Consider the following 27862-nt stretch of genomic DNA (forward strand, 5'->3'; position numbering starts at 1 on the left):
GTTTTTACTGTCTTGCATAGTCTCCTTAGGACACTCGAAGCTGTGATTGTCTGATCGCTTGTGCTGTACATAGCACGGCTTCAGCTATGTATATCGGAGGATATCTGAGAACCCAAAGCAAACACGGGGAGAGTATACACTGTGTGCAGAATTATAAGGCAAATGAGTATTTTGATCACTTTGATACTTTTTCTACATGTTGTCCTACTCCAAGCTGCATAGGCTTGAGAACCAACTACCAATTAAGTAAATCTGGTGATGTGCATCTCTGTAATGAGGAGGGGTGTTGTCTAATGACATCAACACCCTATTATAAGGTGTGCTTAATTATTAGGCAACTTCCTTTCCTTTGGCAAAATGGGTCAGAAGAAAGATTTGACGGGCTCTGAAAAGTCCAAAATTGTGAGATGTCTTGCAGAGGGATGCAGCAGTCTTGAAATTTCCAAACTTTTGAAGCGTGATCACCGAACAATCAAGCGTTTCATGGCAAATATCCAACAGGGTCGCAAGAAGCGTGTTGGCCAAAAAAGGTGCAAAATAACTGACCATGAATTGAGGAACATCAAGCATGAAGCTGCCAAGATGCCATTCGCCACCAGTTTTGCCATATTTCAGAGCTCCAACGTTACTGGAGTATCAAAAAGCACAAGGTGTGCGATACTCAGGGACATGGCCAAGGTAATGAAGGCTGAAAAACGACCACCTTTGAACAAGAAACATAAGATAAAACGTCAAGAATGGGCCAAGAAATATCTTAAGACTGATTTTTCAAAGGTTTTATGGACTGATGAAATGAGAGTGACTCTTGATGGGCCAGAGGCTGGATCAGTAAAGGGCAGAGAGCTCCACTCCGACTCAGACGCCAGCAAGGTGGAGGTGGGGTACTGGTATGGGCTGGTATCATCAAAGATGAACTTGTGGGACCTTTTTGGGTTGAGGATGGAGTGAAGCTCATCTCCCAGACCTACTGCCAGTTTCTGGAAAACAACTTCTTCAAGCAGTGGTACAGGAAAAAGTCGGTATTGTTCAAGAAAAACATGATTTTCATGCAGGACAATGCTCCATTACATGCATCCAAATACTCCACAGCGTGGCTGGCCAGTAAAGTCTAAAAGAAGAAAAAATAATGACATGGCCCCCTTGTTCACCTGATCTGAACCCCATAGAGCAGAGGTCCCCAACCGCCGGTCCGCGGACCAGGACCGGGCCGTTGGGGTTTTTCAGCCGGTCCGCGGCACCGCCACAGACAATCACTAAACATTGACAGTGTGCTCTGGTCTGCGGTGGCTCAGAGCACACTGTGTGGGGTGGATGCTGCCCGCTGTTCTAGACTCCCGCAGGGTAGACCTGTAGAGGACCTGTTATGACATCAAGGTACATAACTGTGATGTCACCACAGGTCCTGAAGCAGGATGAAGCAGGGGCGGAACTACCGCCCGTGCAGCCGGTTCATTGAACGGGGGCCCCGAGGGAGAGGGGGCCCCTCCAGCCTCCAGCAGGGCCGCCATCAGGACATGACTGCCCTGACTCCAGTATGGGGCCTGGCCGGTAGGAGCCCCCTCGGAGCCCCCTCTTGTGCGTCTCTCTCCTCATGGGGTCCCCGGCCCCATGCAAAGGGCCGGGTCCAGGACATCTCATAATTCCTCTGACTTCCGGTCATGTGACGGCGCCGTCACATGACCGGAAGGCAGGAGAACCTGGTGTCAGCGATTTGGACGAGCGCCAGGATTCCTCAGGGATCGCATGGGGGTAAGTATAACAAGTTTTATTTTTTTTTTAAATACAATTAACTAGGAGTGGGGGGAATGGGAGATGCACATGGGGGGAGGGGAGAGATGAGAGATGCACATGGGGGAGGGGAGAGATGAGAGATCCACATGGGGGGGAGAGGAGAGATGAGAGATGCACATGGGGGGGAGAGGAGAGATGAGAGATGCACATGGGGGGGAGAGGAGAGATGAGAGATGCACATGGGGGGGAGAGGAGAGATGAGAGATGCACATGGGGGGGAGAGGAGAGATGAGAGATGCACATGGGGGAGGGGAGAGATGAGAGATGCACATGGGGGAGGGGAGAGATGAGAGATGCACATGGGGGAGGGGAGAGATGAGAGATGCACATGGGGGAGGGGAGAGATGAGAGATGCACATGGGGGAGGGGAGAGATGAGAGATGCACATGGGGGAGGGGAGAGATGAGAGATGCACATGGGGGAGGGGAGAGATGAGAGATGCACATGGGGGAGGGGAGAGATGAGAGATGCACATGGGGGAGGGGAGAGATGAGAGATGCACATGGGGGGGGAGAGATGAGAGATGCACATGGGGGGGGAGAGATGAGAGATGCACATGGGGGGGGAGAGATGAGAGATGCACATGGGGGGGGAGAGATGAGAGATGCACATGGGGGGGGAGAGATGAGAGATGCACATGGGGGGGGAGATGAGAGATGCACATGGGGGGCAGGGGAGAGATGAGAGATGCACATGGGGGGCAGGGGAGAGATGAGAGATGCACATGGGGGGCAGGGGAGAGATGAGAGATGCACATGGGGGGCAGGGGAGAGATGAGAGATGCACATGGGGGGCAGGGGAGAGATGCACATGGGGGGCAGGGGAGAGATGCACATGGGGGGCAGGGGAGAGATGCACATGGGGGGCAGGGGAGAGATGCACATGGGGGGCAGGGGAGAGATGCACATGGGGGGCAGGGGAGAGATGAGAGATGCACATGGGGGGCAGGGGAGAGATGAGAGATGCACATGGGGGGGAGGGGAGAGATGAGAGATGCACATGGGGGGAGGGGAGAGATGAGAGATGCACATGGGGGGCAGGGGAGAGATGCACATGGGGGGGAGGGGAGAGATGAGAGATGCACATGGGGGGGAGGGGAGAGATGCACATGGGGGGGAGGGGAGAGATGAGAGATGCACATGGGGGGGAGGGGAGAGATGCACATGGGGGGGAGGGGAGAGATGCACGGGGGGTGAGCTGCACATGGGGGGGGTTATGTTTACTTAACTTTGTTGCCTTATGAAGGGCGGGGGGGGGGGGCCCCCAAAAATTTCTTGCACAGGGGCCCACTACAGTCTGTGTCCGCCCCTGGGATGAAGTAAATGCAGCTGAACAGCAGCTGTCAGGACAGCTGCCCTGTCCTGCTGCAGGGCGTGATGGGGCCTCAGTGATGCGGCTCCTGGCACAGCACATTATGTGGGGCTCCTGGCATAGCTTCTGGCGGGGACCTGGTCTACACTATATGATAAGTATGCACTAAACTCCAAATCCCTCCATTACCTCGCCCCCATATGACCAAAGCCCCGCCCACCCCACCTTCTCCTTGCTGGGCCATGGAAAAATGATCTTGCTTCAAGCCGGTCCCTGGTGCAAAAAAGGTTGGGGACCACTGCCATAGAGAACCTGTGGTCCATCATAAAATGTGAGATCTACAGGGAGGGAAAACAGTACACCTCTCGGAACAGTGTCTGGGAGGCTGTGGTGGCTGCTGCACGCAATGTTGATCAAAAACAGATCAAGCAACTGACAGAATCTATGGATGGAAGGCTGTTGAGTGTCATCGTAAAGAAAGATGGCTATACTGATCACTAATTTTTTTGGTTTTTGTTTTTGCATGTCAGAAATGTTTTTTTCTAAATTTTGTGCACTGATATTGGTTTACCTGGTGAAAAAAAACAAGTGAGATGGGATTATATTTGGTTTTTATTAAGTTGCCTAATAATTCTGCACAGTAATAGTTACCTGCACAAACAGATATCCTCCTAAGATAGCCAAATCTAAAAAACACGACTCCAACTTCCAAAAATATTAAGCTTGGATATTTATGAGTCTTTTGGGTTGATTGAGAACATAGTTGTTGATCAATAATAAAAATAATCCTCTAAAATACAACTTGCCTAATAATTCTGCACACAGTGTATAAGGGGGCTGTGTGTGGGCTCGTGTATATAAGGGGGTGTCTGCATATTTGATTCTGCATAATATTAAGTGATACAATTAATGTAAAATAATATAATATATGTTAATATTAATATTGAGCAGAATTTCACACTATTGGTGTGGCCCTCCACAGCAGTCTGTTTGTCTTGTAGCCCCTTGGGAAAACTATTTACCCGCCCCTGAGGTAGACAGTTTATTTTTCACATGTGCAATCTCCAGTTCTGCAGCTCACCACTAGATGGCAGAGCTGCATTGGTCTTTGAATGGTTTATTACAGATTCTTACCTTGTTGGCATCTTTCAAAACTTGAGCAACAGCGGCAGTAAATCTCTGCCCTGAGAACAGGAGGATTGTGTGGCCTCTCTGGGTTATAGTGCCAATGATCAGTGTGAAGGTAATAGGCACAGGTGGATGTTTAGAACTCCTGGTGCTGGGAACGTAAGGCTTGGGGCTGTGAAGAAGGGGGACCATGACCTGAAGCAAGAAGCTGGGAAAAGATGAGGGAGAGCAGCAGACATACTCCCGAGAGGGTGCCCGCATGTCTTGTGGGAAGAGGCAGAAAGATCTTGGCGGGAATATAGCAGCGAAGCTGGAGCAGTATGCTCATAAAACACTCACCATAACCCCTTTTAGGCAGAAGTCCGGATCAATCCTACAAGGTTCTCAGAGAACGCCCCCAACAGGATCCAGATACTCCCATCTAGCACAGAAAGAGGAAGATGATAGTTCCCCTGAAATAGCCACTCATTAACAGGAATCCCCTGTAGTGTCAAACAGGGCTGTGAGGTCGGAGTCGTGGAGTCGGTATAAAATGGACCGGGTCCGACTCCTAAAATATATAATAAATTTGGTACAGTAGTTCAATGCAGTTTGTGGGGAATATTTTTTCATAAGAATTTGGGAAAGTTATGAAATGTCCTATAAATGTCTGTCCTATTCCTGATCTAAGGGCCTAGACTTTTAGCTGAGATGAATCTGTGCTACAGTAAATTTATCATTTAAACATGAGCCATGTATGAGGGAGTCGGAGTCGGTGTCATGGAAATTGAGGAGTCTGAGTCGAAGGTTTGGCTTACCGACGCCACAGCCCTGGTGTCCAACTCTCCTATGGGAAATAAAGACTACAATGTCATCAAGATAGGCTGCGGAATACTTCTTATGTGGGTCTAGGATCCGATCTATAGCCCTCTGGAAGGTGCTGGGGCCCCCATTAGTCCGAACGGCATCCAAGTATATTGAAAGCACCCACCAGTTGTCGAGAAAGCAGTCTTCTCCTTGGGAGAACATGGGGATCTGCCAGTAGCCCTTCTTCAGGTCAAGAGTGGTGTGGTGATGTACCTTGCCGGTCCAAGCCTCTCTATGAGTTCGTCGACGCGGGGCATCGGGTACGCGTCACACTCGGACACCTCATTCAGCCGGCGGTAGTCATTACAAAACCTCCACTCTCCTTTGGGTTTTGGCACGAGGACGATTGAGCTCAACCACCCCGATGTCTAGCATCCTCTTTAACTCGTCGGAGATCACCTTCCGGCGTGCTTTAGGAATCCGGTACGGCTTCAGATTCACTTTGCGGCTCTGTCATGCTCTACCATCTTATTATGCCCCGGCAACTCCTGAGAACAACTCCCGATTTCGCTGTAGTAGTTCTCGACATTGTTGCTTCTGGGCCGGCGATAGAGTCTCTAGCATGGGGAAAAGCCAGGTTCCTGGAGAAGAACCCCCGACGAAGTCTCAAGTGGATGACTTCCCACTGTGTTTCTTTGCCGGCGATGAGGGCGAGACAGTGACCGAGCAGGCTGACCTCCCTGAGTTAGATGTGTCTGGAGAAAACTTTGGGACTGCTCAAGTTCAGGACCTGACCTTAAAGGGGGTGTTTGACCAGGTTACTGTATGTAATGGGGTTGCCCAAGAGCCGGGGGCCGGTACCAGGTTCCCCCACTTTGCAGTTCAGGGGGAGTTGCAGTATCGGGTGGCTAAACTAAGGGGCGGTGAGACAGTGGAACAGCTGTTAGTGCCGGGACCATACTGATGGAGGGTACTGGATATGGCACACTCACATATTTTTGGGGGACACCTAGGGGTGGAAAAAAATCAGGAGAGAATAGTGAGGAGGTTTTATTGGCCAGGATGTTACCGGGAGATCTTAAACTATTGTAGGTCCTGCCCCACCTGCCAGATAACTGTGCCCACCTCCCATGTTCGTAGCCCCTTAGTTCCACTACCTGTGATAGAAGTTCCCTTTGAGAGGATTACCATGGACCTCGTGGGCCCCTTAGTTAAATCGGCCCGGGCCACCAATATATCTTGGTCATCTTGGACTATGTGACCAAGTACCCCGAAGCGGTACCCTTAAAGAACTTTTCCAGTAGCAGCATAGCTTGGGAACTTGTCCACATCTTTGCCAGGACCAGCCTGCTGAAGGAAATCCTGACGGACCAAGAAACCCCATTCATGAGCAAGGTGATGAAGGCGCTGTGTAAAGTGCTTCGAATTACCCAGCTGCGAACCTCCGTTTACCATCCGCAGACCGATGGTCTGGTGGAGTTCTTTAATAAGACTCTCTGAAGGCAATGCTCAAAAAGGTCGTCGAGAAGGATGGTCGAGACTGGGACTACCTGCTCCCGTTTCTACTTTTTTCCGTCAGGGAAGTTCCCCAAGCCTCCACGAGCTTCTATATGGCCGGCATGCAGGGGTCTCCTAGATATCGCCAAGGAAACCTGGGAGGCCGAGGTCACCCCCCACCAGAGCATCCTCGAACATGTCGCCCAGTTACAGGAGAGAATGGCGAAAGTGATGTCCTTCATGAAGGAACATCTCCGGGCATAGGAAGCCCAGGCGAGCGTGTATAACTGGTCGGCAAGGCTGAGACAGTTTCAGCCTGGGGATCGCGTTCTGGTTCTCATTTCCACTGTCGAAAGTAAATTTCTGTCCAAGTGGCAAGGTCCGTATGAGGTGTGGAGAAACTCCGTGAAGTGAACTACTGAGTCCACCAGCCTGGCTGAAGAAAGCCGCACCAAATCATCCTCGTGCCAAAATCCAACGGAGAGTGGAGGTTTTGTAATGACTACTGCCAGCTAAATGAGGTGTCCAAGTGTGACGCGTAATCGATGCCCCACGTCGATGAACTCATCGAGAGGCTTGGACCGGCAAGGTACATCACCACTCTTGACCTGAAGAAGGGCTACTGGCAGATCCCCATGTCCCAGACGGCCAAGGAGAAGACGGGTTTCTCGACAACTGGTCGGTGCTTTCAATATACTTGGATGTCGTTCGGACTAAAGGGGGCCCCAGCCACCTTCCAGGGGGCTATAGATCTGATCCTAGCCCCACATAAGAAGTATGCCGAAGCCTATCTTGATGACATTGTAGTCTTTAGCCCAGGCTTGGCTAGTCATCTACCTAAGCTACAGGCCGTTCTGGATGCTCTAAGGAAGGCAGGATTTACTATAAATCCGAAACAATGTGCAGTTGGAAAAGAGGAGGCCAAGTACTTGGGCTATGCCGTCGGAAGAGGCGAAATAAAGCCGCAAGTAAATAAAGTGGAGGCAATCCAGACCTGGCCGAAACCGCTCTCCAAGAAGCAAGTGAGAGCGTTCCTGGGAATGGTGGGATATTACCGGCGGTTTATCCCAGATTTTGCCATGATGTCCGCACAACTGACGAATCTCCTAAAAGGCACCAGATTAACCGTGGTGAAGTGGACGGAGGAAACAGAGACCACGTTTCAACTGTTGAGGTCAGCACTGTGTAAACAGCCGGTCCTGGTCGCACCAGACTTCAAGAAAGAGTTTGTGGTCCAGACAGACGCTTCAGAGGTTGGTCTATGAGCCGTACTTTCTCAAGAGATAAATGGGGAAGAGCATCCTATTGTCTATCTGAGCTGGAAGCTTTCATCCTGTGAGAAAAACTATGCAATAGTAGAAAGAGTGTTTAGCCATAAAGTGGACCGTAGATACACTAAGATACTACCTACTAGGCCGGAAGTTTAAGTTGGTGTCAGACCATGCCCCGTTGGGATGGTTGAAGGAAAAGAGGGGTAAAAATGTCAGGGTAACTAGATGGTTCCTAGCTCTTTAGGACTTCAACTTAAACATAGAGCATAGGCCCGGGAAGTTACATGGGAACACTGATGCCCTTTCTAGAATTCCCTGTCTGGTATCGGAAGGTGCCCAAACCCCCGGTTTTGGGCAGAGGGGGAAAATGTGAGTGTGTCACTGGTATGATTTATGAGGGGAGGTATGTGTCACACAGGTTGCTAGCCTGTGTGAACTGAAACCAATAAACTTTCTGCCAGCATGTTATATGTTGGAGGGTTAACTCGCTTAAAAGGCATGGTTTTAGGGGAATGACACAGAGAAGGGAGGGACGTCATTCCCCATACCTCCACCGTAGGGTGTGGCTGAGCAACTTTTAAATGTTCAGCCCTGTTTTTTATCTATCTGTGTTGTGTTTGGAGAGGCAAGGTCCGGCAGATTACTAGCTAGACTAGCTCAGGCGCAGAGAGAAAATGCCTTCATTTATCAACTAAGGAATATGAAATGGAATGTATCCACTCAAACCTCTAAAATATTGCAGATTTTACATGGATTCTATTCTAATCTGTATTCCTCCAGAGCCACCTACTCTCGGGATGACCTCTCGGAATACTTAGGAGGGATAGGTCTCCCTTCCCTGGAAACTAAGGATAGGGAGTTCTTGGATCTGCCAATTTCAGTGGAAAAAATCCAGTTAGCGGTGGGGTCAATGTCTAATGACAAGGCCCTGGCTTGATGGCCTTCCAATAGAAGTCTATAAGACTTTTGAGGGTGAAATTCTGAAGCACTATACTGCGTTTTGTATTTGGGGATCTTCCACGAGGCGCTGATTGTGGTTTTACCCAAAGAGGGCAAGGACAAGGAATTACCGGATTCGTATAGGCCTATATCATTATTGATGCCAGATGTTAAGATTTTGGATAAAGTTCTCTCAATAAGACTTAACACTGTAATAACCTCGGTAATCCACTCGGACCAGGCAGGCTTTATGACTTCTAAATCTAGAGTTAGTAATTTACATAGACTATTCCAAAATATACAAGTCTCAGGAGGATCTGAGAAATAAGGCTATTCTTTCTCTAGATGCCACTAAAGCCTTTGATAGTGTGAAGTGGGGATATTTATGGGCAGTTCTTAAGTAAATGGGCTTTGGTCCTAATTTCATTAAATTGATTAGGATACTATATAAGGCCCCAACCTCTAGGGTAAGGGCTAACTGAGATATACCTGACACTCTGGAACTACATAGGGGGACAAGACAAGGCTGCCCTCTGTCTCCACTACTCTTTACTTTAGCAATAAAACCTCCAGCCTGTGTTATTAGAGAGCATCATGGGACAGAAGGCTTTAAATATGGGGGCAGGGAAGAAAAGATTCCATTGTATGCTGACGGCCTGCTTTTATTTGTTTAAAAACTTGAATACTTCACTTCCTGTTGCAATGGATAGTATTCCGAAATTCGGGTTATTTTCGGGATTGACTATAAACTGGTTAAAATATGTTTTACTCCCTTTGGATAACAGGGACACTGGCTCTGGAGGGTATTTCAGATATTCCAATGGTACAGGAATTCAAATACGTGCGCATTCGCGTTACAAGGAAAATGCAGGACTTTATATTCCTGAATCTCAGTACTTTAGTGACCAAGATGAAGAGTAAAGTTAATGACTGGGGAAAACTTCCACTGTCAGCACTAGTTAGAAGGAGCTTAATTAAAATATGCCTTATGCCTTGTGTTCTATACGTTCTCCATAATTCTCCCATATGGATTCCCAAATATTGATTTTGAAAAATGCACAATATTTCCAGGGCCTTGGTTTGGAAGAAGAGCATTCCTGGAATTTAAATGGGGAAAAGCTGCAATTAGTTAAAGATCAGTAGGGATAAGCGCTGACACATATCTGGGGCTATTTCCTAGCCTCCCAATTTCAACACTTTAGGGGGTGGGCCCTGGAGGGGACACATGAAGCCAGGATTAGAGATGAGCGGTGTTCGACTAGAACTGTTCGCCAATCTCAAATTCGAGCTGTTTTGGGCGGTGTTCGAGTTGTTCGACGAACCCGAACGATTTGCAAAAAATTCGGCTGTTCGAGGTTATGTTCGATAACTGTTCGTGCACCAAAAGCGTGTCCTGCATGTCTGGCGCTATTTAGAGCACCAATCATGCAGGGATTGTCTGCCACTCACTGTAATGCCACAGCCATGGTGGTTGTGGCATTAGAGTGATTGCCCAAATCGATGGGAACTGTGCTCACAGTGAAACATGAAAAGCCGGCAATTCAGCAGCGGCATACACCGGTACCCGACAATTTAGAACCGAAAGAATAGAGCATCACACATAGATTAGATAGATAGAAACATGTCAGTCACATATATAAGAAGTACAGTGACAGTGTTGATTACTGTACTTGTCATTTAGTGTAAAGGATTTATAAAAAAAAAATATTAGTGTTTTCATGCACCGTCTCTTTAAAAAAGCAGGCCGGCAATTCAGCAGCGGTACCCGACAATTTAGAATGGAAGCAATAGAGCATCACACATAGATTAGATAGATAGAAACATGTCTTTCACATATATATGAAGTACAGTGACAGTGTTGATTACTGTACTTGTCATTTAGTGTTAAAATAAAGGATTTATTTAAAAAAAAATTGGCGTGGGATCCCCCATAATTTTAGTCTCTAGCGGAGGTTAAGCAGACGGCTGGGGCAGATGTTTGAAGCCTGGGAAGGGGTAATACCCACGGAGCTTCCCAGACTACTAATATCAGCCCCCAGCTGAATGCCTAGCCTTTACTAGCTATTAAAATGGGGGACCCCCCAAAAAATTGACGTGGGGTCCCCCCTATTTTAATAGCTAGCAAAGGCTAGGCAGACAGCTGGGGGCTGATATTAATAGCTCAGGAAGGGTGCCATGAATATTGGCCCCCTCCCAGGCTAGAAACACCAGCCGTCAGCCGCCCCAGAAATGGCACATCCATAGGATGCGCCAATTCTGGCACTTAGCCTCGCTCTTCCCACTGCCCTGTAGCGGTGGCAGTGGGGTAATAGGGCTGGGGTTGATGTCAACTTATAATGCCAGCTGACATCAAGCCCAGGTTAGTAATGGAGAGGCGTCTATAAGACACCCCCATTACTAACCCCATAGTCAAAGTTAAAAAAAAACACAAACACCCAGAAAAAAGTCCTTTAATTGAAATAAACACACAATTCTTTATTGTTCTAAATTAAACCATACTTACAATCACGCCCATTCCAGCTGAAGCCAACGATCCCCTGCAATAAAAGAAAAATAATAAAGCAACATAATCCTTACCTTCTCATGGTTCCCACGACAGCTTCAGCTCTGCTACATCGAGATGACAGGCTGGACCGCAGCAGAAAGCTGCCATCCAGCCTGTCATCCCCCAGACACTGAGAAGCGCAGGCTTGCTTGCGCTGCTCAGCGTCTCTTTGTGACGGCATCCAGATGAGCCGAGTTCATGTCCAATGAACTCGGCTCACCTCATGCACGTCACTGACAGCGTGGGAAAATTCTCACGCTGAAGCGGTGAGTGCAGGAGAATTCTCCCACGGTGTCAGTGACGTGCATAAGGTGAGCTCATGTCCAATGAACTCAGCTCACCTCCTGCACGTCACTGACAGCGTGGGAGAATTCTCCTGCACTCAGCGCTTCAGTGTGAGAATTCTCCCACGCTGAAGCGCTGAGTGCAGGAGAATTTTCCCACGCTGTCAGTGACGTGCATGAGGTGAGCCGAGTTCATTGGACATTAACTCGGCTCATCTGGATGCCCTCACAGAGAGACACTGTGGAGCGCAAGCAAGCCTGCACTTCTCAGTGTCTGCGGGATGACAGGCTGGATGGCAGCGTTCTGCTGCGGTCCAGCCTGTCATCTCGATGTAGCAGAGCTGAAGCTGTCCTGGGAACCATGGAAAGGTAAGGATGATGTTGCTTTATTATTTTTCTTTTATTTCAGGAGATCGTTGGCTTCAGCTGGAATGGGAGTGATGGTAAGTATGGTTTAATTTAGAACAATAAAGAATTGTGTGTTTATTTCAATTAAAGGACTTTTTTCTGGGTGTTGTGTTTTTTTTAAATACTTTACTAGAAATTCATGGTGGTCATGTCTAATATTGGCGTGACCCCATGAATTTCGGGCTTAGGGCCAGCTGATAATGCCAAGCTGGCCTTAACCCCTTTATTACCCAGTGAGCCACCGCATCAGGGCCCTGGATGAGTTGGGTACAGCGCCAGAAGATGGCGCTTCTATGAACGCGCCATTTTCCGGGGTGGCTGCGGACTGCAATTTGCAGCGGGGGTGGCCCAGAAAGCTTGGGCCTCCCTGCGCTGCGGATTCCAGCCCCCAGCTGCCTAGTTGTACCTGGCTGGACACAAAAACAGGGCGAAGCCCCACGTCAATTTTCTTTAAATTATTTCATGAAATAATTAAGAAAAAAAGGGCTTCCCTATATTGTTGTGTCCGGCCAGGTACAAATAGGCAGCTGGTGGTTGGGGGCAGCCCATTCCTGCCTGCTGTACCTGACTGGACACAAATATAGTGCGAAGCCCCACGTCAATTTTTTTTTAATTATTTCATGAATTTCCTGAAATAATTTAAACAAATTGAAGTGGGGCTTCGCACTATATTTGTGTCCAGCCAGGTACAGCAGGCAGGAACGGGCTGCCCCCAACCACCAGCTGCCTATTTGTACCTGGCCGGACACAACAATATAGAGAAGGCCTTTTTTTCTTAATTATTTCATGAATTTCATGAAATAATTAAAAAAAAAATACGTGGGGCTTCGCCCTATTTTTGTGTCCAGCCAGGTACAACTAGGCAGCTGGGGGCTGGAATCTGCAGCGCAGGGAGGCCCAAGCTTTCTGGGCCCCCCCCCGCTGCAAATTGCAGTCCGCAGCCACCCCGGAAAATGGCGCGTTCATAGAAGCGCCATCTTCTGGCGCTGTACCCAACTCATCCAGGGCCCTGGTGCGGTGGCTCACTGGGTAATAAAGGGGTTAGGGCCAGCTTGGTATTATCAGCTGGCCCCAAGCCCAAAATTCATGGGGTCACGCCAGTATTAGACATGACCGCCATGAATTTCTAGTAAAGTATTTAAAAAAAACACAACACCCAGAATAAAGTCCTTTAATTGAAATAAACACACAATTCTTTATTGTTCTAAATTAAACCATACTTACCATCACACCCATTCCAGCTGAAGCCAACTATCTCCTGCAATAAAAGAAAAATAATAAACCAACCTCATCCTTACCTTTCCATGGTTCCCACGACAGCTTCAGCTCTGCTACATCGAGATGACTGGCTGGACCGCAGCAGAACGCTGCCATCCAGCCTGTCATCCCGCGGACACTGAGAAGCGCAGGCATGCTTGCGCTCCTCACTGTCTCGCTGTGACGGCATCCAGATGAGCCGAGGTCATGTCCAATGAACTCGGCTCACCTCATGCACGTCACTGACAGCGTGGGAAAATTCTCCTGCACTCAGCGCTTCAGCGTGAGAATTCTCCCACGCTCAAGCGCTAAGTGCAGGAGAATTTTCCCACGCTGTCAGTGACGTGCATGAGGTGAGCCGAGTTCATTGGACATGACCTCGGCTCATCTGGATGCCGTCACAGCGAGACAGTGAGGAGCGCAAGCAAGCCTGCGCTTCTCAGTGTCCGCGGGATGACAGGCTGGATGGCAGCGTTCTGCTGCGGTCCAGCCAGTCATCTCGATGTAGCAGAGCTGAAGCTGTCGTGGGAACCATGGAAAGGTAAGGATGAGGTTGGTTTATTATTTTTCTTTTATTGCAGGAGATCGTTGGCTTCAGCTGGAATGGGCGTGATTGTAAGTATGGTTTAATTTAGAACAATAAAGAATTGTGTGTTTATTTCAATTAAAGGACTTTTTTCTGGGTGTTTGTGTTTTTTTTAACTTTGACTATGGGGTTAGTAATGGAGGTGTCTTATAGACGCCTCTCCATTACTAACCTGGGCTTGATGTCAGCTGGCATTATAAGCTGACATCAACCCCAGCCCTATTACCCCCTGCCACCGCACCAGGGCAGCGTGGAAGAGCGAGGCTAAGTGCCAGAATTGGCGCATCCTATGGATGCGCCATTTCTGGGGCGGCTGACGGCTGGTGTTTCTAGCCTGGGAGGGGGCCAATATTCATGGCACCCTTCCTGAGCTATTAATATCAGCCCCCAGCTGTCTGCCTAGCCTTTGCTAGCTATTAAAATAGGGGGGACCCCACGTCATTTTTTTGGGGGGGTCCCCCATTTTAATAGCTAGTAAAGGCTAGGTATTCAGCTGGGGGCTGATATTAGTAGCCTGGGAAGCTCCGTGGGTATTACCCCCTTCCGAGGCTTCAAACATCTGCCCCAGCCGTCTGCTTAACCTCCGCTAGAGCCTAAAATTATGGGGAACCCCACGCCAATTTTTATTTTAATAAATCCTTTATTTTAACACTAAATGACAAGTACAGTAACCAACACTGTCACTGTACTTATTATAAATGTGACTGACATGTTTCTATCTAATCTATGTGTGATGCTCTATCCTTTCTGTTCTAAATTGTCGGGTACCGCTGCTGAATAGCCGGCCGGCTTTTTTAAAGAGACGGTGCATGAAAACACTATTATTTTTTTTAATAAATCCTTTACACTAAATGACAAGTACAGTAAGCAACACTGTCACTGTACTTCATATATATGTGACTGACATGTTTCTATCTATCTAATCTATGTGTGATGCTCTATTCCTTCTTGTCTAAATTGTCGGGTACCGGTGTATGCCGCTGCTGAATTTGCCGGCTGGCTTTTTTAAAGAGAGTGTCTTCTGAGCAGCTTGTCAGCTTTTGAACACCTTTGAAGGTGTTTTCTATGTGTTTCTATGTGTTTCTGTTTGCCTGCCATTGGTTTTAACGGTGTTCGACGGTGTTCTAAGGTGTTCGACGAACCGAACCGAACCCGAACACTACGGGGGTGGCTCAACACTAGCCAGGATATCAGTGCTAAAACACATGGGGTGGGGGGAGGTGGAGTGAAAATTTGCTAGCGCTTCTGGAATCCCATAAATTTTAAGGGTTGCTCCAGACGACTTCCTACTATATTTCTAATACTTACAATTTGGTGGACTTGTAAAAATTTTGTTGTGAAGTTAGAGTAGGTCTTCATTCCTATGTAAAGCCCCATGGAATGAATGGCGTTATAATAATAATAAATACACCTCTATTTGGGACCCTCCCTGTCTAAAGTAGCTTCTACATTTGGAGGGATTCCAGTTCCAATTATATGTAGATGGACATTTCTGTTTATTTGATCATTTGAAACAAGAGTTCAATCTGAGCAACTGAGTTTTTCTTAAATACCTAAGACACGCTATTAAAACTCAGGAAATATCTCGGACCTTACTATCTTATATAATGGGGTAAGACTATGTGGTGTGTGCTAAAGCCACAAGGGGGTTGATTTCACTACTATATAATTCGCTGTTGCTGAAAATTCTGGGAGACCCCATGGCCTTGGTTAAAGCTAGGTGGGACAGAGATGTGGGATACATTTCTATGGAGCATTGGGAGGAGAGTCTTGATTTGATAGGAAGGATCTCTATTAATATGGCCCAGAGGAGATCTGTTGTTTTTAGTAGATGGTGTATAGGACTCCCAAGACATTATGTAACATGGGCCTTAGAAGAGATGATGTGTTCCACATGTAGGGAAGAAGGAGCAGGCTTCATACATATGTTCTGGTCCTATCCCCAACTGGCTGAATTATGGGAAAATGCCAGAAAGTTAGTATCCGAAGAGTTTGGCCTTCAAGTTCCACTTAATCCCAAGACATTTATTCTAGGTCTTGTTGGAGACTAGGTAGGTTCAACTCCAACTCAACTGGCTATAACCCAAATATTCTACCAAGTCAGGAAGTCTATGGCTTAGCATTGATTGGCAAAGGATCTCCCTCAATAGCCGAAATAACCCATTGTTTGAATCCCACCATACTGATGGAAAAAAAGCTATATATTAAAAGGGAAACAGATAAATTTGGTGAGCAATGGGGCAACTGGATTAGATGCCCTGGGGTGGTATCTGAGGCGTTAGTGCGTGATGTAATCTTCAATTTACTAATACTTTAATATTAATTTGATTACATGTTTTGATGTGCTGCAGAAAGGGAGGGAAAGTTTGTTGGGACTGTGGGAGGGGTGGAGGGAGGCAGGTGAATGGGTTAAATTTGTGCCTTTTGAGAAAATGCAAATGCTTGTGCATGATCTTATTCTCTCCAAATGCTTGTTGTTGTTTTTTTAAACATTTGGTGAATATTTAAATAGACGTTTCTTGATTTAAAAAAAAAAAAGTAAACTTACAGTGGTACTTCAGTGATCAGTGTTCAAACTTTTCTAAAGTGCCAGAAACAAAATATGTAATTTTCTTCTTGCACACATTCCGCTTCTTAGCTTTAATGTCCTCTATAAATATAGTTCAGAGTAATATTTTATTAACGGGGTTTTGTGGCTTCATGTGTATGCGATATACGATAATATGAATCTTTTAGCAATAGCTTCATACTGACAATGGATGTCCAGGAAAGGGAGTGTACAACTCCATCTCCAGTGCAAACATTACTGAACCTTATGCCAAGCACAGACATCAGCGAGTCCTCACTGCTCTATAGGAGGTCTTCTCCATTACATGTTACCATAGTGTCTAGATCAGCAGCCAGGAATGATTAGACATACAGTGACTAATTACTCTTCAGTGGGAATATATCATGTACAAGTATATAGTGTACTTTGTATTTGACAATATATGGGCTGAGGAGAACTACAGTGCACATCATTAGCTTTGTTATTACATGTTGCATTAATTCTTTTTTCAGAAGTACTCTGCTGTTGGATGGACCTTATGATGACACCTTCTTTGAGAGGCTAAAGGATCTGTCACTGGAAGATGATGGTAGTGTGGAGTATGCAGTAACTAAGGTAAGAGACCACGCTCCCTGGTCTATATTCCTTATGTTAAATGCGTTTTCTGACTTTGCTCAATGGGAGGAAAGTTCATAAAGTAATGAAAAACACATTACTTACCTGATAAAATCTACTATATTTTATGTTCTTACCAATGACTAGCCATGATTAGGTCTTGTGCATAGAAGTGCTGCCACCCCCAGATGAAGCGATAAATTCGAAACGTGCGTTTGGCAAGAAAACTACTTCCACATTTAGGGCCTCTTGTGGTAGTTCCAACTAATTTAGGCAAGACATCTCACCACACCTGCAACAATTTCATCCCTGGTGCATGGTAGCCACAGCAGTCGTAAAAGCATAAATCATAGAAAAGTCGTCAGTCTGTCGTCGTATGAAGAATTAAACAACAAAGAATTCTTTCATGGAGGACAGAGTGCCGGCTTTTCTTCAATTCATGCTCTTGTGGTAGTGTTGTTTTTTCATATTTGTTGATGTCTCTGCCATATCCGGCCTCTGTCGTACTAAGGACACTCATGTGAGTGCTAATTAGCTACCAAGCCACGTAGGCTATGTGCCCACATAGAGTTTTTACGGCCGCGAAAACGCTTGTGAAACAGTCTGCCATGCAAAGCAATGTGAATTCGGATGTGCTGTGCACATGATGCGCTAATTTGCGCGTCTAATTCGCATTGCTTTGCAAAACGCAGCATGACCATTTTTACCGCGATTATGCTGCAGCGTAATCGCGGTACGTGTGGTACCCGGGATGAAGAGGAGACTACAACTCCTCTTCATCCCGGCTACCACGCGGTGAAAAAAACAAATAAAAAAGTTAAAAATAAACAAAACCTGTATATTCACCTCTCCGGCGGCCCCCGGTCTGCTCTCCGGTCTCCTCCGGTCTGCTCCCGGCCGCGTCTTCTCTCTTCAGCGTCCCGCAGTGTACGGTCAGGACCTGCGGTGACGTCATTTAGTCAGCTGATGGTCACACGACCATCACCTGACCGCCGACGTCAGCGACTAAATGACGTCACCGCAGGTCCTGACAGTACACTGCGGGACGCTGAAGAGAGAAGACGCGGCCGGGAGCAGACCGGAGGCCGCCGGAGAGGTGAATATACAGGTTTTGTTTATTTTTAACTTTTTTATTTCTTTTTTTCACCGCGTGGTAGCCGGGATGAAGAGGAGTTGTAGTCTCCTCTTCATCCCGAGTACCACATGCACCGTGATTACGCTGCAGCATAATCGCGGTAGAAATGGTCATGCTACGTTTTGCAAAGCAATACGAATTTGGCGCGCAAATTAGCGCTTCATGTGCACAGCACATCCGAATTCACATTGCTTTGCATGGCAGACTGTTTTACAAGCGTTTTCGTGGCCGTAAAAACGCCGCAAAAAACGCTACGTGGGCACATGGCCTTACTATTCCTTTGTCTTGGTTTTGTTTATACATAATTTCCCCTATGCTGGGCGCTTGTATTCTCTTTTTTTTTTTGTTCTAGACTCTTAGGCTGTGTGCCCACGATGCGTTTTTGGTGCGTATTTTCGTGCGTATTTTCAGCGCGTAAACGCTCCAGAAATGCATTGCATACCTTATCCCATGACTTCCTATGACATTCTGCAAGTTCTGTGCACATGGTCAGGATTTTTTCTGCACAGATTTTACTCGCAGACAAAATACGGACATGACCAATTCTTGTGTTTTTCTGCCTATACAATGCATTGGAAAAACGCATGGCAGATATGCATGCAAATACGTGTAAAAAACGCATGCGTTTTTCTGCCAAGGAGATGCAGAAATGCTCAGGAAAATTTCTGCTTCATTTCTGCATCGTGGGCACTAAGCCTTTCTGGTATCAACTTTTGTGTATTTAATGTATTTTTCTCTTACCTTCTACTATCATACAATTTAATCTGATAAAAGGGATTTTCTGGGCTGAGAAGAAAAGTCTATAGTCAATATGTGTAACTGCAGACTTTCAAATTGAGATAGTGTGTGATGAGCTCACTGTCAGGATTGCCCATGTGCAGTCTGTGACCCCCAAGTATGCAATTTATACAGTTATGGTCACGTACCGAATAGATTTTCCTGCGTGCCTCTTATAAAACATTGAGAGAAATAAAGTGGAGTATAGTCAGTACATAATGGCAACTATACAAATCTCATGCATGAGGGTCACATAACCGTCCACTCTCACAGGAAATACAAGGGGAATCATGGCATTGTGCTCATTGCACATTGTTACATTTCCGGCAGTCTGCAGTTACGCAGATTGACTGTAGACTTTTCTTCTCATCTCGGAAAATCCCTTTAATAAAATCTTAATTTTATTGCAATAAATCGTGCACTAATCCCCTGATTTGGTGCTAGTATAGGGGTGTAATACTTTTGAGCTTTTGTTTTGATGACCGAGCTAAGTTGACTCATAAGATAACTACAGTTAAATTAAACTAAATTCAGGACACATTCCCTTTAAGTATATAGATTATAAGAAATGTTTTAATGGTGTATCTATTTAATTGTTAATTTCTAAAATGCTCCCTAGAGGCGTCCAACTTGGAGACACTTCCGTCAAACTCTGGCCCGCGGGCCAAATCTGTCCCACAGTGATCATTTTTGGCCCGATACGCCGGCACCGCCCCTATGTGGGGCCCATTATCCTGTATGGAGGGCTGTTCCTACATATCAAGGTTGACCTGCAACTTTGTCCAAGTTTTTTATTTTGGCCCTCTGTATTTGAGTTTGACATCCTTGCTCTAGAGGGAGTACAGCAGGATGTGTGCACTTCATGGCCACTAAAATGAATGGGAGATAATTGGCAGAGAAATCTAATTTGTGAGCCTGGACACACCAGCACATGAATCTACCTTTACACACAATTTCAGTCTTGCTCGTGTCTTCCTATTTTCAGATTCAGCAATACCGAGTGTCAATGACAGCCAAGGATTGTTCGATAATGATTGCTCTTTCCCCCACTGTTCAGGAGGAATGGTAAGTGCAGATCATTCACCTCTAGATATAGTTAGGCATTAACTTATCTGTCTCAGGTCACCGCTATTCTATAGCAGAATTACAGGGCTACTGACGGTAACACTATTTTTTGGTGATGAATGTGATCAGGGGTGTGGAGTCGGTAAGCCAAACCTGCGACTCCGACTCCCTCATACATGGCTCGTGTTTAAGTGATAAATTTACAGCAGCACAGATTCATCTCAGCTAAAAGTCTAGACCCTTAGATCAGGAATAGGACAGACATTTATAGGACATTTCATAACTTTCCCAAATTCTTATGAAAAAAATATTCCCCACAAACTGCATTCAACTACTGTACCCAGTTTATTATATATTTTAGGAGTTGGAGTCGGTCCATTTTATACTGACTCCATCAAAATGGACACCGACTCCACTGCCCTGAATATTACCACTAGATGTGACCATGACACAGCCAGATTGGTACGTGTCACTGACGGAAAGCCGTTCACAAGATTTTTCATTATTCGGGGTACAGGGATGTGAAGATAGATCATCTGTGCTGACAGTGATAGAAATGTACCAGATCTGCATATTTTGGGAATAGTCTGATTGATTGTCCATATCACACTGTAATAAACTACAGATACACAGCACTTTACTTCATTTTTTTTCCCTTGTCTTTTGGCTTGGTTCACAGCTTGGACCACCAATAATCCCATCAGACTTTTATGGTGTGTTATCTAACCATAAACCTAAATAAAGTGGAAAACACCTTCAAAGTGGCATTCCAAGTCCTGACCTCTGTAATGTGATTAATCAGCAGTACCAGCTCCTAGAGGACGACTTGTGGATAGTAATGCCAAGTTGGATGGTCGGGTCTCACCTTGAGTGATTATTTTAAAGGACTTGGTAAATAGAGATGAGCGTTGTTCTACTCGAACTGTTCGCCAATCTCAAATTCGAGCTGTTTTGGGCGGTGTTCGAGCCGGTCGGCGAACACGAACAATTTGAGAAAAATTCGGCTGTTCGAGGTTATGTTCGATAACTGTTCGTGCACCAAAATCATAACTGGATTTTTTCTCAGTAATGATGAAAATTAATGTTAATACGCAGTTTGAGTGTACAGCGGGGCGGGGGGAGGGGCAGGGGATGGATCTCTGCAGGAATAATGAAGATCTCCATTTTTTTTTCTCTTTCCCGCATTTGCAGTGGGGAGGTGCAATCTGTCAGCCTATCAGCAGCGCACACACGGAGCGAAGTGCTTTTTTTTCACACAAGCAAGGGCATGTGTGATTGGCAGTGTATGTCACATGTCCTTGCCCTATAAGACCAAGCCATTTTCCCCGTCGCCACCATTTTCTCACTGCTGCAGCTGCGTGTTAGACTGCACCGCTGTTGCTGTGTGCGCTATACCTTGTTAATTTCAAGCCAATTTTCGCACAAATATACAGATAGCTTGGGAGTAGGGAATAGTTGTGATTGCAGTCCTTTTAAGGACTAGGTTACAGCATTTCCTACGACTTTTATCAGGCAGGTCTGTGCTCTTAAATAGATAGATTGTGGGAGTAAAGACTAATTGTAATTGGAGTCCTTTTCAGGACTAGGTTACATCAGTTCCTATCAGTTTTTGCCAGGCAGGTCTGTGCCAGTGCTGTGCAAGTTTTTTTCACAGCATTTGGCTGAATCTAGCAAAGCTAATCCTTTTTGGCCTATTGCAGTGTGTTAGTCAGTGGAGTAGCCTATCTGTGTTGCAAGATATACCACCTGTGTATAGAATACCAATTTTTTTACTGCACCTAGTGAAGTAAAATCTTTTGGGCATAGCATCATTCTATTAGTCCATCTATACTGACCTCCATCAGGTTGCAAACTGAATATAATTTTTTTCTACATCTAGCTCTGAAAAAATATTTGGGCTTCTAGCAGTGTGTGGGACTTGGTCTATTAGTCCATCTATACTGACCTCCATCAGGTTGCAAATTAAAAATAATTTTTTTCTGCATCTAGCTCTGAAAAAATATTTGGGCTTCTAGCAGTGTGTGGGACTTGGTCTATTAGTCCATCTATACTGACCTCCATCAGGTTGCAAATTGAATAAAAAAAACTTTCTGCATCTAGCTCTGAAAAAATATTTGGGCTTCTAGCGGTGTGTGGGACTTGGTCTATTAGTCCATCTATACTGACCTCCATCAGGTTGCAAATTAAAAATATTTTTTTTCTGCATCTAACCCAGCCAATAGTTTTGGCCTAATACCACAGTTTGGCCACTCAGCTCTGCTCGGTTACCATCCATTGTTTTTTTGTGCAAACAACTCCAGAGTTGTGAATTAGTTAACCACCAAAATGAGTGGAAAAAGGCCTGCTGCTGGTGGAAAGGGGAATAGGCGTGTTGGGAAGGGGAAAAAAGGTTGTGTCCGTGGGGTAGGTGCAGAAGAAAGACCATCTTCCAGCCAAACTAAAATGTCTACTTCTTTTAGCGGACAATGTGATAAGATCCCTTTCTTACGGCCACGCCAATCGCTACAAATTCCAGATGAGGCACAAAAACAGCAGGTGCTTCAACGGATATCAAGTGCTCCTTTAAGTGGGCTCTCCTCCACATCAACTTCAACATCACAAATACTCCAGTCCTCAAAGGTGTCACCCAAATCGCACTTGCTTCCTCACAGCTCCCAAATCTCCAGCTGCCCGTCTGAGTATGAGGTAGAACAGATGGTTGAGTCTGCAGAGCTGTTTACTCATACTATAGCCTGGGAATCAGAGGTCGACTCCAGCGCTTCTGTGAATCCAGACGAGGAAATGATCTGCACTGATGCCCAGAATCTTTATGAGTCGGATCCAGGACCAGACGCAGAAGGTTCTGACCATAATGTAGACCCTCATTCCCAAACTGTAACTCCTGTTGGTGGAGACAATGAGGAAGACGATGATAAGACTCAAATACCTGATTGGAGCGACAACTTTAGTTTTTTGTCAGGGCAGGAACAGGTTGGCTCTGAGGACGACGGGTGTGATAGCGCACAGGGTGATGATGATGAGGTCGGAGATCCCACTTACTGTCAACCCACAGTCAGCCAAGAGATGAGGTCAGCAGAGGAGGTGGAGGAAGATGCTAGTGACGACGAGGTCAGGTTGCGCCTTCCTGGACAGAGACGTAGTACTGGAAGCACGTCAACAACTGCATCCTCAAACACAACTCTGCCTCTCACCACAAGTCGTGGTGGCTCTTCAGGTCGCATGGGTGCTAAGCCTTGCATAGCCTGGGCATTTTTTCAGATCGATAAAGATGACCCAACTCGTGTTATCTGTAACATTTGTCAGCAAAAGCTAAGTAGAGGCCAAAAAATACATAGTTTGAGTACTTCATGCATGAACCGGCACATGGACATGAAGCATAAGTTGCAGTGGGAAGCTCAGTGTGCTACAATGCGGCCTAGCCGGCCGGGCCAATCACCGTCTGCCATATCTTGTGCATCCGCGGCCTCTTCATCCTCTGTGACTGGGGGGACAGCAGTCACACCTGTTTTGGGGCGCAGACCTGCCACCTCTTTACCCGCAACAGCCAGCGTGATTGGCAGGTCATCATTTTCTTTGGAGGTGGTAACACCAGCTGGTCTTGAGCGCTGTCCGACATCGATAGCACCACCTTTGGATCAAGGCAACCTAACATGTCCGCCTGCATCTTCCTCACAGACCGGCAGTTTGCCGGGGACACCCTTATCAACCCCGTCTAAGCACAATAGCCAGCCCTCGGTCCCTCAGATGTGGACAAGTAAAAGACCATTTCCTCCTAGCCATGAGAAAGCTAAGAGGTTGAATTTCACCATCTGCAAGCTCTTGGCTACAGAAATGCTGCCTTTCCGCCTGGTGGACACAGAGGATTTTCGAGACCTTATGTCCGTCGCAGTGCCCCAGTACCAGATGCCCAGTCGGCACTACTTCTCAAAGAAAGGTGTGCCTGCGCTCCACCAGCATGTCGCACACAACATCACCGCTTCTTTGAGAAACTCTGTGTGTGACAGGGTGCATTTCACCACAGACACTTGGACGAGTAGGCATGGACAGGGGCGTTACATGTCGCTGACTGGGCACTGGGTAACTATGGTGACAGCAGGACAAGGGGCTGCTGTCCAAGTCTTGCCGTCCCCACGAGTTGTGCGTCAATCCTCTTTATGTCAAAGTTCCACCACTGCTTCTGCCTCCTCAACCTCCTCTCGGTCTTCCACCTGCACCCAAAGCCTGTCTGGTCATGCCACAAGCTTTCTAACTGCGCAGAAGGGATCCTGCACACCTCCTTACTATGCTGGCAGTAGGGCTCAACGTCATCAGGCGGTTTTTACATTGAAATGTCTGGGAAATGTGAGTCACACAGCTGAGGAGTTGTGGTCAGCTCTGGAGAACCAATTTCATGAATGGTTGTCTCCACTGGACCTGAAACCAGGGAAGGCCGTGTGCGACAATGCTGCAAACCTGGGTGCGGCCCTTCGCCGGGGCAATGTCACACACGTGCCTTGTATGGCTCACGTGTTGAACCTGGTTGTCCAGCAATTTTTAGCCCACTATCCCAGACTAGATGGCCTTCTGCAGAGGGCACGGTCGCTGTGTGCTCACTTCCGCCGTTCGCATCCCGCAGCTCAGCGACTTACATCTCTACAGAAGTCGTTGGGCCTGCCACTTCACCGGCTAAAATGCGATGTGCCTACCCGGTGGAATTCAACTCTGCACATGTTGCAGCGACTGTGGCAGCACCGACAAGCCCTGGTGCAATACGTTCTGACGTATAGCCTGGGCCAACGAGATTCAGAGGTGGGGCAAATCACGCTGGAGGAGTGGTCTCAGATCAGGGACCTATGCACCCTTCTGCACAGTTTTGAAATGGCGACGAAGATGTTTAGTGCTGACGATGCCATTATCAGCATGACTATTCCGGTGATTTACATGCTGGAGCACATGTTAAACAGAATTCGGAGTCAGGTGGTGGCACAAGAGGAGGTGGAGGAAGTAGAGGAGGAGGAGTTGTATGCGGAAGGGCTAACATCTGCAAGGTCCAGACGGTCGGCAGCACCAAGGCGGCAGGCATGTGAGGGTGGGGGAGATGGTTTTACCAGGGCGCATGGTAGCAGCCAAACTAGTGAGGAAGGTGCAGGAGCCCAGGAAGAAGTGGAGGACGAACTGATGGAAGACTCATCAGATGAGGGAGACCTTGATCACATTTCTGTTGTGCGAGGTTGGGGGGAGAGGACAGAGGAAGGAAGCATGATTGTTACCTCGCCACCAACACAACAGGGACTTGGTGCTCCTGGATGCGCAACACACATGAGTGCCTTCTTGCTGCACTACCTGCAACATGACCCTCGAATTGTGAGAATTAGAAATAATCCTGACTACTGGGTTGCCACACTGTTAGATCCCCGGTACAAAAGTAAATTTGCAGAAATTATTCCTGCCATAGAAAGGGATGCACGCATGCAGGAGTATCAGCAGAGACTGTTGCAGAATCTTACATGTGCTTTTCCACAAAATACCAGTGGTGCACGTAGTGAATCTCACAGTTCCAACTTGCCAACCGTGGGACCGTCAAGTGTTCAGCACTTAAACCGTGACAGAACCACAGTATCTGCTGGTAACATCAATTTTGCGGAATCATTTCACCACTTTTTTAGCCCATCCTTTGCAAGGCCACAGGAGACAAGACATAGTCAACGCCTAGAGACGATGGTACAGGAGTATCTCCAAGTAAACATTGAAGCCACGACTGTGTCACTGGACCCTTGCTCTTTTTGGGCTTCCAATCTGGATAAATGGCCGGAGCTCGCCACTTACGCCTTGGAGATCTTGTCATGCCCCGCAGCCAGCGTTCTGTCTGAACGTGTGTTCAGCGCTGCTGGTGGTGTGCTGACAGATAAGCGCACGCGGCTCTCCACTGATAATGTAGACAGACTCACGTTCATAAAGATGAACAAATCATGGATCCGAAACGACTTTTCTACCCCTGTGTCATCCTGGGGAGAGTAAAAGCTTGATGATTGGTTAAAATCACCCTACCAACCGTTTTAAGCTTTCAAATTACTAATCATGTTTATCTGTATCTTGACTGGAAAATAATTTGGGCTTTGTAGCAGTGTGCAGCACTGATCCTATTAGGCCATCTATACTAAAGCTTCACCAGATTTAAAATTAAAAATAATTTTTAGCTGCATCTAGCCCGGAAAATAATTTTGGGGCTCCGAGATGCGCAAGGCACATAAGTGCCTTCTTGCTGCACTACCTGCAGCATGACCCTCATATTGTCAGAATTCGAAGTAATCATGACTACTGGGTTGCCACACTCTTAGATCCCCCAAACTTTTCGATCAACCTTTTCATTTTAATAAAGACCAAAAAAATGGTCATTTTTTAAATTATAAGCATTAGCAGGTTGTTAGAAACTGAAATCAAACAGTTTTCAACTCAAAACTTTATTCTAGGTGATGTTACATTTTCACATAGGACCCCTTGTTCGAAAGGAGCTTCTGAACTCTCTCGTCCATTGAATTTGTCAGGTTTTGGATGGTTTCTGCTTCAATTGTTTTGCATGAGGACAGAATACCCTCCCAGAGCTGTTGCTTAGATGTGAACTGCCTCCCGCCATCATAGACACTCCTTTTAATGATGCTCCAAAGGTTCTGAATGGGGTAGAGGTCAGGGGAGCATGGGGGTCACACCATAAGTTTGTCCCCTTTTATGCCCATATCAGCCAGAGATGCAGATGTTTTATGTGCAGCATGAGATGGTGCATTATCATGCAGAAAAATGATCTTGCTGTGAAATACACGGTTCTTCTTCTTGAACCATGGCAGGAAGTGCTGTTTGAGAAAATCCACATACATTATGGAGTTCATCTTTAGCGCCTTCAGGGATCCTAAAGGGGCCGACAATCTCTCTCCCCATGATTCCAGCCCAAAACATTACTCCACCTCCTCCTTGTTGGCGCTGTAGCCGTGTTTGCGTGGGGTGTCCATCAACCAGCCATCCTCCACTCCATCCATCTGGACCATCGAGCGCTGCACGGCACTCATCCGTGAACAAAACAGTTTTGAAATCAGTCTTCATGTAATGTTTGGCCCACTGGAGCCGTTTCTGCTTGTGTGAAGTGGATAGAGGAGGTCGACAGGATGGCGCATGCACAGCTGCAAACCTCTGAAGGACCCTGCATCTTGTTGTTCGGGGGACGTTGGAGGCACAAGCAGCTTCAAAAACTTGTCTGCTGCTATGACAAGGCTTTTTTGCCGCTGCTCTTTCAACCTGACGTAATTGCCTGTAGGAAAGAGTCCTCAATTTGCCCTTATCAGCACGCACACGTGTGTACTGTGAATCAGCTACATACTTCTTGATTTCCAAGACACTTCATCCTGATCATCGCACAATGTTGATTGTAGTCATGCCTTGACCTAAACACTCCACAATTTGTTGCTTCTCAGCAGCCGACACATCCTTTTTCTTTCCCATTTTGGCAGAAAATGTAGGCTGCTTAATAATGTGAGAGAGCCTTCTTAAGTAGTCTTGCCTTTCATTGGACACACCTGCCAAACTAATTAGCACAGGTGTCTGCAATTGCTTACAGTGATATAAAGAGCCCTGACACACATCACCATCAATGAGTTTAACTGACAAACAAACAAATTCTTCCCTTATCACTCCTAAACACTTTTTGTATAATAATTTGGAACGCAGTGTACATGTGCTTTTCCACAAAACACCAGTGGTTCACGTAGTGAATCTTACAGTTCTAACTTGCCAACCGTGGTCTGTATGGAGTTGTTCAATAAAGGGCCCAAAATTAAGATAACATAGATGGGAGAGGTCTCTATGAATAGGAATTCCTAAGTATTTGATACCCTGTGAGGGCCAGGCAAAGGGAAAGTTGGACTGGATGGAATCCTATATGGATTTGGGGA

General features: G+C 46.6%; 1 protein-coding gene across 2 annotated transcripts in view; it reads left to right on the top strand.

The window, feature by feature from the left end:
* Positions 1-27862, top strand: part of IPPK (inositol-pentakisphosphate 2-kinase) — a 105837-nt gene that overhangs the window by 65983 nt on the left and 11992 nt on the right. For both annotated transcript variants that reach the window (XM_073644327.1, XM_073644328.1), the window contains 2 exons: positions 16864-16966; positions 19864-19943. In XM_073644327.1, coding sequence (XP_073500428.1) covers positions 16864-16966; positions 19864-19943 — 183 coding nt within the window. The remainder of the gene's footprint in view (positions 1-16863; positions 16967-19863; positions 19944-27862) is intronic.

This window comes from Phyllobates terribilis, unplaced genomic scaffold (assembly GCF_046119375.1).
Source record: "Phyllobates terribilis strain yellow unplaced genomic scaffold, ASM4611937v1 Scaffold_8__6_contigs__length_399053987, whole genome shotgun sequence".
Taxonomy (NCBI): domain Eukaryota; kingdom Metazoa; phylum Chordata; class Amphibia; order Anura; family Dendrobatidae; genus Phyllobates; species Phyllobates terribilis.